This window comes from Talpa occidentalis, unplaced genomic scaffold (assembly GCF_014898055.3).
Source record: "Talpa occidentalis isolate TD23 unplaced genomic scaffold, MPIMG_talOcc4v2.1 talOcc4.9, whole genome shotgun sequence".
Classification (NCBI taxonomy): domain Eukaryota; kingdom Metazoa; phylum Chordata; class Mammalia; order Eulipotyphla; family Talpidae; genus Talpa; species Talpa occidentalis.
Genome location: NW_023605305.1, coordinates 53,686,396 through 53,702,386, shown reverse-complemented (window position 1 = coordinate 53,702,386; position 15,991 = coordinate 53,686,396). Strand labels below are relative to the sequence as shown.

Below are 15,991 nucleotides of genomic sequence, written 5' to 3'. Positions count from 1 at the left end.
CATCATAAAGGCCATCTATGACAAGCCAACAGCCAGTATCATTCTCAATGGTGAAAAGCTGAAAGCAATTCCATTAAGATCTGGAACAAGACAAGGATGTCCACTCTCACCATTGCTTTTCAATATAATACTGGAAGTCCTAGCCAGGGCAATAAGACAAGAGAAAGACATCCAAGGAATCCAAATAGGAAAAGAAGAAGTCAAACTATCACTATTTGCAGACGATATGATATTATACATAGAGAACCCCAAAAACTCCACAGAAAAGCTAATTCAACTCATCAATCAGTTCAGTAAAGTGGCAGGATACAAAATCAACACGCAAAAGTCAGTAGCCTTCCTATACACAAACAATAAATCTGAAGAAGAAGAAATCAAAAAGACCATCCCTTTTGTTATTGAAACAAAAAAAATCAAATATTTGGGAATAAATCTAACAAAAGAGGTAAAGGACCTATACAAAGAAAACTATAAAACACTGTTAAAAGAAATAGAAGAAGACACAAAGAAATGGAGAGACATCCCCTGCTCATGGATTGGAAGAATAAACATTATTAAAATGGCCATCCTACCAAAAGCAATATACAGATTCAATGCTATTCCAATCAAAATTTCAATGTCATTCTTCAAAGAAATAGAACAATTATTGATGAAATTCATATGGAATCACCAAAAACCCCGAATAGCCAAAGCTCTCCTGAAAAAAAAAGAAGGGAATGGAGGCATCAGACTCCCAGACTTCAAACTATACTACAAAGCCATAATCATCAAAACTGCATGGTATTGGAACAAGAACAGACATACAGACCAATGGAATCGAATAGAAAATCCAGAAATAAACCCACAGATTTATGGTCAACTAATCTTTGACAAAGGAGCAAAGAATATGCATTGGAGCAAAGAAAGTTTGTTCAATAAATGGTGCTGGGAAAACTGGGTCGCTACATGCAAAAGAATGAAGCTTGACCACCACCTCACACCATACACAAAAATCAACTCAAAATGGATTAAAGAACTAGACATAAGACCTGAAACCATAAAATATATAGAAGGAAATATAGGCGAAACACTACGTGATTTGCACATCAAAGACATCTTTACAGACACATCACCCAAAGCAGTGATAGTGAAGGCAAAGATAAACAGCTGGGACTACATCAAATTAAAGAGCTTTTGCACAGCAAAAGAGACAATAACAAAAACAAAGAGAAACCCCACCAACTGGGAGAACATTTTTGCACCCAACACTAATGATAAAGGACTGATCACAAAAATCTGCAAAGAGCTGATGAGACTCAACAACAACAAAGAAAATAATCCAGTCAAAAAATGGGCAGAAGAGCTTAAAAGAAACTTCTCTGAAGAGGAAATGCAAATGGCCAACAGGCATATGAAAAAATGTTCAACATCACTTGTCATCAGGGAAATGCAAATCAAAACTACCATGAGATACCATCTTACACCAGTGAGAATGGCACATATTAAAAAAACTAGCAACAACAAATGTTGGCGAGGGTGTGGAGAAAAAGGAACTCTTCTGCACTGTTGGTGGGAGTGCAAACTGGTCCAACCACTGTGGAAAGCTGTATGGAGATTTCTGGACCTACTAAACATAGAGCTTCCATATGATCCAGCAATTCCACTCCTAGGTATTTACCCAAAGGACACAGAAACATCAATTCCAAAGAACACCTGCACCCCTATGTTTATAGCAGCACTGTTTACAATAGCTAAGCTTTGGAAACAACCCAAATGCCCAAAAATAGATGACTGGATCAAGAAGATGTGGTACATATATACCATGGAATATTACTCAGCATTCAAAAAAGATAAACACATGCAATTTGCAGCAACATGGATGGCGCTGGAAGGGATCATGCTCAGCGAAATAAGCCAAAAAGAAAAAGAAAAATACCGGATGGTCTCACTCATAGCAGGAATCTAGAAAACTTAAATAAGGGACCAGGAAAATGAATAACTACAAGAAAGTGAAAATCAAAATCAACAAAAAACTATGAACCAGAGACACTTTTAGGGGGGCAGGGGTGGGAGGGGAGGGATTGGGGTCAGAATGGGGGGGCTGCAATTGTATGGGGAATATAACAATAAAATTTATTAAAAAAAAAAAAAAAAAAAAAAAAAACAAGATTATCGCCTTTTAAAAACTCATTTTATAATTAACTTTTAGAAAATAATATATATACTTTGTAATGAACTAAATAGTACCTTTAATAGCTTACAAGAAGGAAATTCTGGTAGAAAATGTAACTTATTCCTCCGCAAATAAAGCAATTCTAGCGATTCCATGCCAGCCAGTTCAGGAGGTATAGTTTCCAAAAGATTTGCATTACAATCCAACTGCTTTAATTCTGTAATACATATTTAGTAAAAAACAAAAGGACTTCAATAGAGAAAATATATATTGGTCTATAATTGCATATACCTTCCAAAAAATGTGTGTGTAATCACATGAGGACTTAGGAACCTGGGTCATTACATAGTGCTATAATCATGAACACTAGAATACCAGAAAATTAAAAATATTTGATTTTTTTTACACTTAAAGAGAATTTAATTTAATATTTAATAACAGTCCAGGTCATTTTGTAATAGATTGAAAAAACAAATTACTTAAAGTACTCTATAATGTATAAACTGTGTATGATCGGCTATTATTTCCCTCAGTTAAAATAAATCTTTTAAAAAGACGAAGCTTAAGTAGTTAAGGACAAATAAATATGTATGATACTAATTGTATGAATGGATGCCAAATAATGCTGCTAAGATACATCTATATTTACGGACAAATTAACTGTCAAAAGGCCTTGGATTTCTACAGATTCCCATTCATTCATCCATCAAAACTGCCTCTCTCTCTTACCCTATCTTCTTCCCCTTCCCTTCCTTTCTTCTTTATCCTCTTAAAAAAATCACATGCTTTCCCTAAGACAATATACTTGACAATGATATACATAACAGCTCAAGAAGGATGTCCTCACTTAATGCATCTCTAACTTGGATCTATCTTTCTTAAAAGTCAGAAAAGAAAACAAAAATGGAAAAAAGTAAGGGTCTTCTTTTCCTTAAGACTTCAATCAACAGTTTTCTGCCTGATCCACATTAGAATCTTCAGTTAATCATGGTCAGCATTTTTTCCAACAAAACCACTCTCAACCCTTAATTTGAATATGTAATATGATTTTGCAACCCTTCTTTTCTGGTACTTTCAGTCTGTCAATTTTAATATAATTCAAGACCAAGTTAATATACCATCCTAAATAACTTCTTTTACTGTTGAAAAAAGCTAACAGCCTTTCAAAGCAAATGCCATGGTACTACTTTCAACTAATAACATAATTTATGTATTATTTTGACTAGAACATTGATAAAAATATCACAATCTGATCTACCCCAAATTCAGTAAAGTCTATAAAGAAAAGTTTGCTTTAGGGTCTCCCTGGTGGTGCAGGTGGTTGAGTGCCGCACTATGAAGCTGTCTGTAGCCTCTGCAGCACGGGTTCGATCCCGGCCGGCCAGCGAGAATCCCACATGGCACGGCAGACCTCTCCCGTCTCACCCGCTGCTCCCCTCAGCAGTGTATTTCATCAGTCTGACTGTTCTGTTCCCCGCTCTGTCTCTGGGGAATCCTCTCACCCTCCCACACATCTGGCCTGTACCCCAGTTCTTGTATAAATAAATAAATCTGTAAAAAAAAAAAAAAAGAAAGAAAAGTTTGCTTTAAAGTTAGAAACTGTAGGGCCTCTCTAGTGGCACAGGGGTTAAAGTCTCAGTGCTACCAAACTATTGCCAGTTACTACAGCATGAGTTTGATCTCTGTCCAGGGAGCTAACACACATGGTACAGCAGACATCTCCTGTCTTACCCACTGCTCCCATCAGCACTATATTTTAGTAGTTCTGCCTGTTCTCCCTACTCTGTCTCTGGTGAATCCTCTTAGCCCCTGCACCTCTGACCTATACCCCAGTTCTTGTATGCACAAATAAATTTTTCAAAAAAAAAAAAAAACTAATTTTTATAACGGTTTGCCTCTATGAGCACTGACTGAGACTAGAAGCAGTATACAGTGGAAAGAACATGTGGTTTGGAAAGAAAGCACTCAAGACAAGGCTCTACAATTTACAATATAATTTCTAAGCTTTGGTTTATGAATCTTTAAAATACAAACAACACATATCCCCTCTAACTCACAGAATTGTAGTGATAGCAAAATGATACACATAAAAGCATTTCCACAAATGTAAAATACTATTCTTGCAATCCAGTCATTAATAGTGTAGTAACAACTATTGATGATAGCTTACAAGTATTACTGTTAGAGCAAAAGAACAGAAAGCATCTGTATATTAGTATACAGTTATATACATCTCTATACATCTGTAACTAGTATACAGTTCTAGAAAAATTGTTATTAACTCAAAACTTTTTCTATAGATTATCTCATATGTTCCTCTATTCAACTTATAGGGAACAAAATCCATTTTTCTTATATCCCCACAGATATCCTCATATTATCATATATTATGTTTAGCTCTACTTCTGCTACCTTTATTGAAAATGGTAAAGACAATCAGACTCTTACCTACTAGTATCCCAAATAAAGACTCCCATAAAATGTCAATTCAATATTTGACAAATTTAATTCATGCATTTCTATTATAAAGGACAAGTAACTATTAATGTAAAACAGCATAATCTTACAAATTCATCTCAAAGTGCTCTATGATCACTGGATATCACTGGATATCACTTCTATGACTTGTTCTACAAAAAGGTCTGAAAAAAATGAAGAGGGCTTATTTATGATTAGCAAAAAAAGACTAGATAAGGAAAAGACGACGATAGTTGACACACAGTGTGGTCATCCAAGATGCCTTTTAACAACAAAAAAAATTACTATAATGATTTTAGACTCAAAATTAAGACTTCTAAGATGGTTAAGTATTTTTATTTAATAGGAACTGAAATGTACCTCAATGTTTTAATCCTTTATATCTAAAAACCTTCAAATATGATGCATTAATGGCAAATTTTAAGAAAACCAATAAATTTTAGATTTTTTAAACAAAAAGCATTGATATGGGAATACTAGATTATCTTTAAACATTATGGGACACCAGGAGGCTTTAGCTTTAACATAACCACTTATCACAGGTAGAATCACCTGTGAGGGGAATAATCTTTTAGTGAATCCTAAATGAAAGAATGGATGAACAGTGAGAGCACAGCTCAAAGCCCTAGTCAATTTCTCAGAATATAATTTTTCTATAATTTACAATCATATTTTCTTTTCCTCTTTTTGATAAGCCCAGTTATCTTTTGGGGGGTAACTCTTTAAGAGGTGGCTAGACAATAACAGCCTAAAGAAAAACCGACTGCTTGCTACTGTTTGCATTACCACCATAAAATCTATCTTACTTCTTTGTAAGTAACTATATAAAATTTTTCTAGATGTAAGTTGCACCTTCATATTTACGTAATTTTTAAAATAGTGAAGATTTACTTTTCATTCTACTTATTTCTGCTGGCAAACTCTTCAGTTGATTACTGGAAAGATTGAGTCTCACCAAACTGGATAGAGAAGAAAAACTAGCAGGAACAGTTGTAAGACGATTATTTGAAAGATCCTTTAAAAAGAGAAAGACAGAATGAATAAATCAATGAGAAAATAAATAAATAAATTATTCCTAAAGGGGATTTTGGAATTTGAAGAAAATTCAACAGAAAGGCTATTTCAGAATTCATAAATTTTATAACTCTCAGAGTGACAATTTCACAGATCATCATTTATTACCTCAATAATGCCCATGGTGCTTGGCAAGAAATGTGGCCATTTCGAAAAACAGGGAAGAAAAGGCAGGGCTTGAGGGATTACCTGGTTACCCAGTGGCTAGGAGTTACCCAGAGCCATAGGAGTTATAGAGAAAAGTGGGAATGGTATACGAAAGGAGTTGGTATATACTAAAGACACCTTTCCTCTATTGGCTAATACATTAAAGCTTCTGAATAACAAACTCATCCTCATTGCCCCTTTTCCAAACTGTTTCTGAATTAAAATTTAGGGTGACTTCATAAGAAAAAGGAAAACAAATTGACAATTAGTAATTCAACAAACTAAGTGAAATGCAGTTTCTGATAATCTAGTCATACAGTTATCCAAGACCCATGATTTCAATACTACATCCAATTAGTCAGCCTGATAAAAAAAATCCCACCAGTCCCAAATTATTCAAAAATTAGAAAATCACAACTTACCAAATCTTCTAAATTGAAAAGTTGTTCAAATCCCTCTGGTATGCAGGTGAGTTCATTATGTTGGAGATACAGACCCTTCAGGTTTCTCAAATTTGTAATTTCTTCAGGGAGTATTTTCAGTTTGTTATGGCTATTATTGATAAAATAAATGCTAAGTAATTTGATGACAACATGATACTTATAAAGGCATTATCTGTTAGCCAACTACATGGCTCACTAAAAAAATGAAATACAATTGCTAATTCAAGTACTTACCAAACTTCATATCCTAAAAGTCTATACTTATTACAATGACCATAATCTAATCAAGGAAAGGATTTCAAAGAAAAATAACAAAGAAATAAAGGTCTTTAACCAAACAACGTGTCTATATTTCTTTATAATCAATTTTTACATGCAATATGAAAGGATATAGTGGATCATTAATTTTTATACTGTTTCTGAGTTTCTGGATTTTGACAAAGCTACATATACAATGGTGTCACATCTTTAGAGATTAGGTGTTAAACTTAGCACTTAATACAAAAATAACAACTTCGATTTGAGATGCTGGTATATTCGGCTGAATTTAATATACTCTATTCATTTTTGTGTGTGCTTAGTCTTAACTTTTCAGCTTACTCCCGCTATAGAGATACTTAGCTTGTTGGTTTCATAGACGTCCCAAGTCACTGAAGATGATTGTAGTGGCAGGAAGGCCACAGGGTAGGATCTCTATGATCTGAGCAGATGGGGTAAAGAAGGAGAGTCCTGGAGCCCTTGGTGGCTTTGATTATCGTTTTACCAGGTACATGGCAGGAAGGGTGCCAGGGGGGCCAGGAAGCTGGCAGGCCTCCCGGTCCCCAGCGAATCTTCACTCTTTTCTGGGCTCTCTGATGTTCTCATGGTCTCTGCTTCTCTGCTGGCTCTCTTCCAGCCTCTCACTTGTTCTCTTCTCATGGTTCCGTTCCACTGGCGCCCCCGAGACACCGTGCTTATAGGCCCCCTCTCAACCCAGGTGAATAACATCTACATATGCCCACACCCCACTCCAGGTGCCCGCCATCAGGCATGCATTCAGGGTCACAGGGATCCATCATCAATCCTAATGGTGGGAGGGCAGAAAAGCCTAACAATTGTTTACCCTACAATGATGAATACCCTGATAATTAAAAGATAATTTAGGGCCTCCCCGGTGGCGCAGTGGTTGAGCGCTGGGTTGCGAAGCTGCCCGCAGCCTCTGCAGCGCCATTTCGATCCCCGGCTGCTCCCCGGCCACCGGAGGAGGGTCCCGCATGGGGTGCAGACCTCTCCTGCGGCCCGCTGCTCCCCTCAGCAGTGTCCTTCGCTCCTTCTGCCTGCTCTGCTCCCCGCTCTGGCTCTGGTGAATCCTCTCACCCTCCCGCGCTTCTGACTGCCCAGTGCTTGTATAAATAAAATAAATCTTTAAAAAAATAAATAAATAAATGATAATTTAACTTGTTCTTAGATTTATCTCAACCATTCACTGAGGAATTCTGCTCTATTTTCAAGCCATATACCATTACTTTACAAATGATGGGGGATAAGGGAAGTATATGGTAATAACAGTAAGCTTTTATTAAAGTAAAATTATTTGTAAAATTAAAATACAAAAAAAGACTTCTAAATTAAGAGCAATAAAAAACCGTTAAAAATAGAAATTTTTGCATGTTGAGTAGAGATATAATTCTAACTATACATTTCTTCTATTCCGTTTCTATTCTATTACTTCTATCCTAACACATACTTTTCCCCACTACATATTATCCCACCTCTTCTTCTGAACCTTCCCCATTTTGCTTTTGATGGCCACATCTATGCTTCTGATGTGTAAGGGAAAGAGGTCCTAGTATATTACAAACAATTAATACCTTTCTAAGTATGCATAAATATTTTTACTGATTTATGGTAATTTAAAATTTTTCACACATGAGGACTATTATTTGAGGAAGTATTTTCCCGCAAACCAATTAACTCATCTCCAGAAATTGAGACTTCACTGTGGTAAGATGCATAGATCTATAGCCTTATCTATTTTCTAAACCACCATTTTTCAAACCATATTTTGAACATTTAAACCGTTTCATTTTTTCTCTGCAATGAAATCTTCCTTAAGCTCTTTTCCCGTAATCTGTGTATATATAACACATAAGGCAGTTATTCTTTCTTAAAAGTAGAGATGTTCATTGAAGGCCAAATAGAATTAGCTAGAACCTTGTGCCTAGCCCCCCATATTCATACCACTAAATACCAAAAACATTAGTGAAAACCCGAAAGTTCCCAGAAAAGTTAAAAAACTAATACCAAAACCATGAAATTTTCTTATCATTGATGAAGTAATTATTTTAAATTTCTTCCTGTTGCTTAGCACCTATTCTTTCAAATATCAAAATTAGATGTCATCAAAGAGGATTTCTGAAATAACCATTAAAAAATTGCTTTATAAAATTATAACAAAAAGTATTTTTAAAAAAGCAGCTGGGGGCCTCCCCGGTGGCGCAGCGGTTGAGCGCTGGGTTGCGAAGCTGCCTGCAGCCTCTGCAGCCGGTTCGATCCCCGGCTGCTCCCCGGCCACCAGAGGAGGGTCCCACATGGCGCGCAGACCTCTCCTGCCGCCCGCTGCTCCCCTCAGCAGTGTACTTCGGTCCTTCTGCCTGCTCTGCTCCCCGCTCTGGCTCTGGTGAATTCTCTCACCCTCCCACGCTTCTGACTGTACCCAGTGCATGTATCAAACAAACAAACAAACAATAAATAAATAAATAAATAAGACATGCCTCTAGAAAATTAAAAAAAAAAAAAAAAAAAAAAAAAAAAAAATAAAAAAGCAGCTGGCCTCAGATTTGTAAAACTGAAAAATACATAGGCAACTTTACAACAAAAAATTAAACAAAAATAAAAATAAATAAGAATGAAAACTTAAAATTCTTATTCTGCTTTAACCATTTCCTTTAAAAACTGGTACAAAAACATTAGCAAAAAAGATTATCTAGTTTCAGAAAAAACATTTAACAAATATTAGACTTAACACCATTAAAGTTGTGATATTAGTGTAAATAAGCTTATAATTTACCTGACATTAAGTTTCTGAAGATTCTCCAACTCTCCTAAAGCAGAAGGAAGTGATGTTATCTGATTGTCATGTATCTAAAAGTTATTAAAAGACATATTAGTTTCATAGTTAACAATATATGAACTTGGCCATTTACAAAATCTTGTACATGTTAACTCATTTAATTTCTAAGAATAATTATCAGTCCTGGTTTATACATAGGGCTACTGAGGCACAAAGAGGAACTTTCCCAAGGTTATACAGCTATCAAGAGGCAGAGGCAAAGTTTGAAGCCTGATGTTCTGACTCTACATGCTTAACCATAATGGTACACCAAATATAATAACCTGTTATTCTTTCTTGAGTTCTATTAATTAAACATGGATATTCTGCTTATCACAGCCTAAATTTAGCTTTAGAGTTAATATTTATAATCATTCAAAAATATTCATAATTACATCAAGAACAGTCAATGCAGGCAGCAGCCGAAGGTCATCTGCTAGTGACTGAAGTTTATTGTTTGAAATGATCAGTTTGGTCAAATCAGTCTGCTCCCACCATCGATCAGTAGCACCAAATGAAAGAGTTTGATTAGCTTCCTCAGGGACATCCAAATTTATTCTCCAGACACACTGAGGCACTATTTCCAAAACCACACAAAAAAAGAAAACAAGACGTTGTTAAGTGACATATTTTTATAATAGCAATTCAGTTTATCTACTAAAGGGCAATTATTGAAACTTTTTAAACTTTCAAGCAAATAGCAATAAATTGCAACTAGATTATAGTGATTTGATCTTTTCCAAAAAAAATACATTTAATATGCATTTTACTTAATAGATCTCACTTTTAACTTCACTCAACTTTATTTACTATGTATATACTCCACATGGCACACTGTGGTAGGTATATAAGACAAATAAGTGGACTTTATCATTATGATAACAGAAGAGCAGAAATCAATATATATGATATAAGAAACTCCTATAACAGAAATACAGACCAAGTGTGAGAAAGGAGCAGAAATAATAATAGCTAATAATAATAGCTAACATTTACAAATACTAGACAACTTTCTAACACACTCATTTACATCTCATAACAAGCCTGTGACGTAGAAGCAATTACTGTTCTCATTTCATAGATGAGAAAACGAGCACAGAGAGAAAGAATAATTTACCAAGAGATATACAGCTAGTCAGTAACAGAGATAGGATTCAAACACTGGCAGACATACATATTTGGTCTCTCAGTGAACATTTGAAAGGCATATCTAACTCTGGTAGCTGCTCTCTATTTTACCTAACTTACAATTTTATTTGTTACCCCACCACACAACACTGTGTTCATTCTACTTCAGAAAATACAGCAATTCCAGTAGCACAGCAATTAATACTATACAAGCTGAACAAGAAGAATCCATTGAATCACTACAGAACTTGAAGCTCCAGAAGATATTAACTTGTTGAGATTGTAGTAAAACTATTTTAAGTATAATCCTTCATTCCTTGAAAAAAAAGTAGGACTACCTATGAGTATGACTTAGAACACTAAGCTTATATTAATCAAACCACTGATTATCCACCTCAGTGATCAAAGTTTCAATTTCAGGACACCAAAGTACAACTCAGAAAAAGAACTCTGACACAATGGTTTTATAGAAGAGAAAAATACAAGACCTTGAAACCCATGAGCCTATATTACATATATATTGATAGAAGGTCCAGATAAGTAGACAAATATACCACATGACAGTCTGAGACTCAATATTGGTAAGATGTCACTTCTCCACTAAATGACTTACAGATTCAATACAATTCTAATAAAAAATCCCAGAAGGCTTCTCTGTAGAAATTACCAAGCTGATTCTAAAAAATATATTGAAATACAAAAGAATGAAAATAAGTTAAAAAACTTTGAAATTGGGCCTCCCCGGTGGCGCAGAGGTTGAGCGCTGGGTTGCGAAGCTGCCCGAAGCCTCTGCAGCGCCTGTTCGATCCCCTGCTGCTCCCCGGCCACCGGAGGAGGGTCCCACTTGGCGCGCAGACCTCTCCTGCAGCCCGCTGCTCCCCTCAGCAGTGTACTTCGGTCCTTCTGCCTGTTCTGCTCCCCGCTCTGGCTCTGGTGAATTCTCTCACCCTCCCGTGCTTCTGACTATACCCAGTGCTTGTATAAATAAATAAATTAAATAAATCTTAAAAAAAAAACCCAAAAAAACAAAAAATGTAAAAAAAAAAAACCAACTTTGAAACAAAGTAAAGTTAAAGGTCTCAATAGTATTTGATTTCAAGTCCTATAATAAAATTTTCAAGATATGTGTTATTTGCTTAAAGACATAGATCCAGAGGAAAGTAGAATTCAGAAAAACTTTCAGACAATAAAATATTGTCAACTGATTTTTAACAAAGCTGCCAACATAATCTAATGAGAAACGAACAATTTTTTAAACAAATGGTACTAAGACTATAAATTCACATGGATAAAAATAATAAATCAACCAAGTTTTCTTTACCTTGTAATACACTCAAAAATTCATTCCAAATAGATGAAAAAAGACAAAACTATAAATATTCTAACAGAAAACAGAGTAGAAAATCTTCATAGCTTCAGAATGGCTAAAATGTCTTTTTTTTTTTTTTTTAAATACAAGAGCCGGGATACAGCCGGGATACAGCAGGGTGAGAGGATTCACCAGAGACAAAGCGGGGAACAGAACAGGCAGACTGACGAAATACACTGCTGAGGAGAGCAGCAGGCGAGACAGGAGAGGTCTGCTAGCCATGTGGGTTGCTCCAAGGCGGGCGGGGATGGAACCAGCACTGCAGAGGCTGCGGACAGCTTCACAGCCCTGCGCTCAACTGCTTGCACCACCAGGGAGGCTCTGGATAAAATGTCTTAATATAGAAAAAGTAACAATCATTAAAAAAAAAACTTGACAACTGAATTTTATCAAAAAACTTCAATTTTTCTAATGATATCATTAATAAGGCAAGTCTTCAAGTAGGATAATGTATTGATAATACACCAAACGTCATTCACTAAACTGCCTACTAGTGCTAATTATGAGCACTTCAAAAGAATAAACCAATAAAACAAATCATTATATAAAGAACTCAGGAAAGCCCACTAGTAACATTCCAATTTTCTCCACATTTGTTTATTTATGGCTACCAATGACCTCATTATATTAATTAAAGAATCCCATATTGACAAACCACAATTACAATGTCACTTTCAAGTTATCTTTAAAGTCTAATAAGAAACACACAAACGCACGCGCCCCAGAGAAAATTAAAGTTATATGGAACATATTGATATTCTAGTCCTTAGGCAATGAAGACAATATACAAACAAATACATGATACAAGTGCTAGCAGTGATAAATGCTATTAAAAATTAAACAGATAAAAGAACAGAGTGTAAGCAATGGCAGTTAGATAAAATAACTAGGAAGGGCCCCTATGAAGTGTGATCTCTGATTAGAGTCCTAAGGAAACAAAGGAATGAGCCCTAGTCAGGTATCAAGGAAAACCTGCCAGTGTTTGGGAAAAGCAAGTGTACATGCACATCTGTGTTTCAAAATACTTATATTCCCACTGTTTATACAAACTTCCCCTGGTGAAGCAGAGATTTTAAATCATACATCCTTTCGGTCATTCAGCAAGAATTTGCTTGCTTAGTATCCCATTCGCTTTGTATGGTATCTATTTTGACCCTCAATTCAGCAAATATGCTCATTATTCCCTGTATTTAGGACTCTGCCAAGCTGTATACAGAAAAAGGGTCGTGGAGTGGCATTCACTCTTAGGGTCACAAAGCAGCACATAGAAGACTTGCTAAAGTGCCCTACGAAATCAAATTAAAAAGAGGGAAATGGGGGACCTATTACTTCATAACTAATTTAGTCACACATTATATTATTTATCCCAAAGAACGTAAGAATCTCAGAAAGCGCCTGCGCTTACATTTTGCGCACCTATACAGCAAGGTCCCATCACCAGAGATGCCTGGAAGGAGAAAGCAGGAACCAAACCCGGGGCACCCAGACAGAAACGTGATGAGGAATTACAGCGCCAGAATTAGCGCACCGGGCACCAAACATCCTAATTCCTTGCCTGAGGCAAGGCGGCGAGAGCCAAGACGGAGGAAAGAGATGGGGGGGCCTGGAGCCAGGGCTTTCGGACGGGACGCGGGGCGCCTCTGCGGATCCTACCTTCAGTGAGGTTCCGCCCCGACAGGTTTAACTGGCCGCTCTTCCTCGCCGCCTTCAAGAGTCCCTGCGGCACCGAGGTAGCGCGGTCGCTCCTCTCCGCTCTGAAACCCGCCCGGGGATCCCGCTCCCCAGCCCGCTTCAGGCGCGACATGTTCAAAGCCCCGGGTTCGGAAGCTGAGCCCCGCCCGTGACGCTAAAAGGTGGCGCGGCGGCTGCTCCCGCCCCTCGCCGAGCGCGCGCTCAGTGCACTGCGCTCGTGGTCCGGCGCTGGGCCTTCGCTCTCGGCGGCGCGGCCCAGATGTCGTCACCGCCAGCGCCTGGGGCTGGAGGACAGAGGAGCCCGTTCCGTTGCCGGTGCCGGCCTTGTGTCTTAGAATTACTTCGCTCAAGTAAGTGCGTTTAAGGGGCTGAAGAGGGATCGAGGGCTTAGCGTGTGCACTATTACTGCGACTCCAGCCTTCTCCTCTGTGCTCCCGCCGTGGCGAAGGGGTCCGGAAAAGGTAACCTCTTCTCTCCCCTTGCGTGGCCTGAACGTAGGCCTTAACTAAAACTTGAAACCTGGGCGCGGTCTGCAGCCTCTCCGCACCCCAGTCTGTGTTTGTAGCTGGTGGTGGCGTGAGGTCTCCATCCGGCGTCGATAACGAAGCCCACTGGTTTCTTCAAGTCTACACTCGGATTCCTAGAATCAGAGCTCCGTGCCTGTTGTTGTATTGAGTTTCTAGCCTGGCAAATGAGATAGTGTGAAACGGAAGGGTTGGCAACAAAGAAGGGTGAAGGGGGGAAGCTTAATAATAAAAGTTCTGTCTGCTGGACGGTTTGGAAGCATTAGTTTAGGTTGAAGAGAGGCCAGCTTGGATTTTGGAGTCCCAGAGATCCGAGTTCTAATCCTAGCTGATTCTGTACATTAAAAACTCTGTAACTGTAAGAGGCAGAATGCTCACTATCTTAAAGCAAGCTCACTTCTTTTTAATTAGAGATAATAATCCCTGTTTCATGAGGGTTTTGAAACAAGTAAAGGTAAAATTTTTAATATTTTTCTCTTGCAGAGGAAAGGGACTCGAGTTCTGAATAGAAAATGAAAATTTTGTTCAATAACTTGATTTTCCTGGAAAGTTCGTTTCTGTCGTAGCTTTGAGTCATTCAATAAATAATTATTAAGAACTCACTCCTCTCCAGTACTGCCAAGGGTGCTGTTCTTTGACCTGAAGTGATTTTGTTTTCAAAAACATAAACCGAGAAATTACCTCCTAAGCTTGTTTCAATTCAACGGAGCAACAGTAGGATATTTAGAAGGTAGGGTGATGGCCCTCTGACAAATTCTGCATCTCACACACTTTTTCCTGAGTGCAGATTCTTGCTACCTGTAAAATTCTCTTTAGCTTCCTCTCTCTGTGATTCTTCATTATTCTCTGGACTTCACTAAAAGTGAACAGCAGTAAAGTACCAATAGTTACACTACCAAGCAAGAAAAGAAGCATAGCAGTTTTTGCAAAGTCGCTAAATGATAGTGGGGTGGGGAGTGGGAGTAGGGAACTGCTGTCAGGAAGACTAGTATGACTTGACAATAATGATTACTAAGTTACCTCATGGTCCTTAACTAAGTGCCAGGCTTAGTGCTAATACCACTTCTTTTGCTGTCTTTTATTTAACACAATGACCAAATAAAGAATTTTTGCAAATAAAGAAATTGAGGCAAAAAGGGATTAAGACACTTGCTGAAGGCAACACGTTTCTGTAAGTGGTATTGCCAGGAATTAGAACCTAAATTTGTCTCCCAAACCATTCTTGTTAATCAGTTTGATTTGCCTAGTGGATTTTGGTTCATTCTTTTCAACTGTTTTTTTATCCTGAAGCCATTTTAAGGAAGAATTCAATTATATTCTAAAATTTATTAAAGAAAAACCCTTTTTTTATAAGATTTACTACCTTTGGAGGATGAATTGCTCAAGTATAAAATGTTACAGTTGCCATCACTCCCCTCTATGATAGATTCTTTAGTCCAACATTTCTTAAAAAACAAGGTATAATTTTTGTTGTGCTTCTATTTGAAAGTAAATATTTTCTTATTGACCTTTAATTATAATAGTGTGTTAAAATATTTTTTTTCATTTTGTATATAAGAAGTGTATCCTGTTTAATGGCAAAATAATTCTGAAAAATCCAGGTGACCATACACTTGTGGTAAACTTAATACATAAAAATTGTATTAGTATAGATCTGTAGTATGCTATGTAAAGTATCTGGGAAGCAAGTGAAAATGAAGTGGAAGGTTAAAATTATCACCTGATGCAGCTGGGAAAAATTACTTATTTTATCTCAAATTGATGGAAATAGAAAGCTTACCAACCTGAAGTGAGCTTCTCTTTGTGAGACTAGAGTTACATATAATTTTGGGGAATTAGTGCTTTGTATTAGTTACATTGTTCTAGAAGAATGCATTACAAAAAATCCAACCC

The 15,991-nt window shown here is 37.1% G+C and overlaps 2 protein-coding genes across 6 annotated transcripts in view; one reads left to right on the top strand and one right to left on the bottom strand.

The window, feature by feature from the left end:
* LRRC40 (leucine rich repeat containing 40) overlaps positions 1 to 13,743 on the bottom strand; it is a 38,342-nt gene extending 24,599 nt beyond the window's left edge. Inside the window, exons 1-6 of the mRNA XM_037498849.2 lie at positions 13,536 to 13,743; positions 9,781 to 9,962; positions 9,344 to 9,417; positions 6,274 to 6,403; positions 5,522 to 5,645; positions 2,227 to 2,369 (exon numbers count right to left, since the gene is read on the bottom strand). Coding sequence (XP_037354746.1) covers positions 2,227 to 2,369; positions 5,522 to 5,645; positions 6,274 to 6,403; positions 9,344 to 9,417; positions 9,781 to 9,962; positions 13,536 to 13,686 — 804 coding nt within the window. The 5' untranslated portion in view covers positions 13,687 to 13,743. The remainder of the gene's footprint in view (positions 1 to 2,226; positions 2,370 to 5,521; positions 5,646 to 6,273; positions 6,404 to 9,343; positions 9,418 to 9,780; positions 9,963 to 13,535) is intronic.
* Positions 13,744 to 13,829: 86 nt separating this feature from the next.
* SRSF11 (serine and arginine rich splicing factor 11) overlaps positions 13,830 to 15,991 on the top strand; it is a 39,366-nt gene continuing 37,204 nt past the window's right edge. For 2 of the 5 annotated variants that reach the window (XM_037501159.1, XM_037501157.2), the window contains exon 1: positions 13,830 to 13,924. The gene's annotated coding sequence lies outside the window, so the exon portion shown is untranslated. Of the gene's footprint in view, positions 14,036 to 15,991 lie in introns of all 5 variants that reach the window. The other 3 variants (XM_037501160.2, XM_037501158.2, XM_054691825.1) reach the window with 3 other exon arrangements.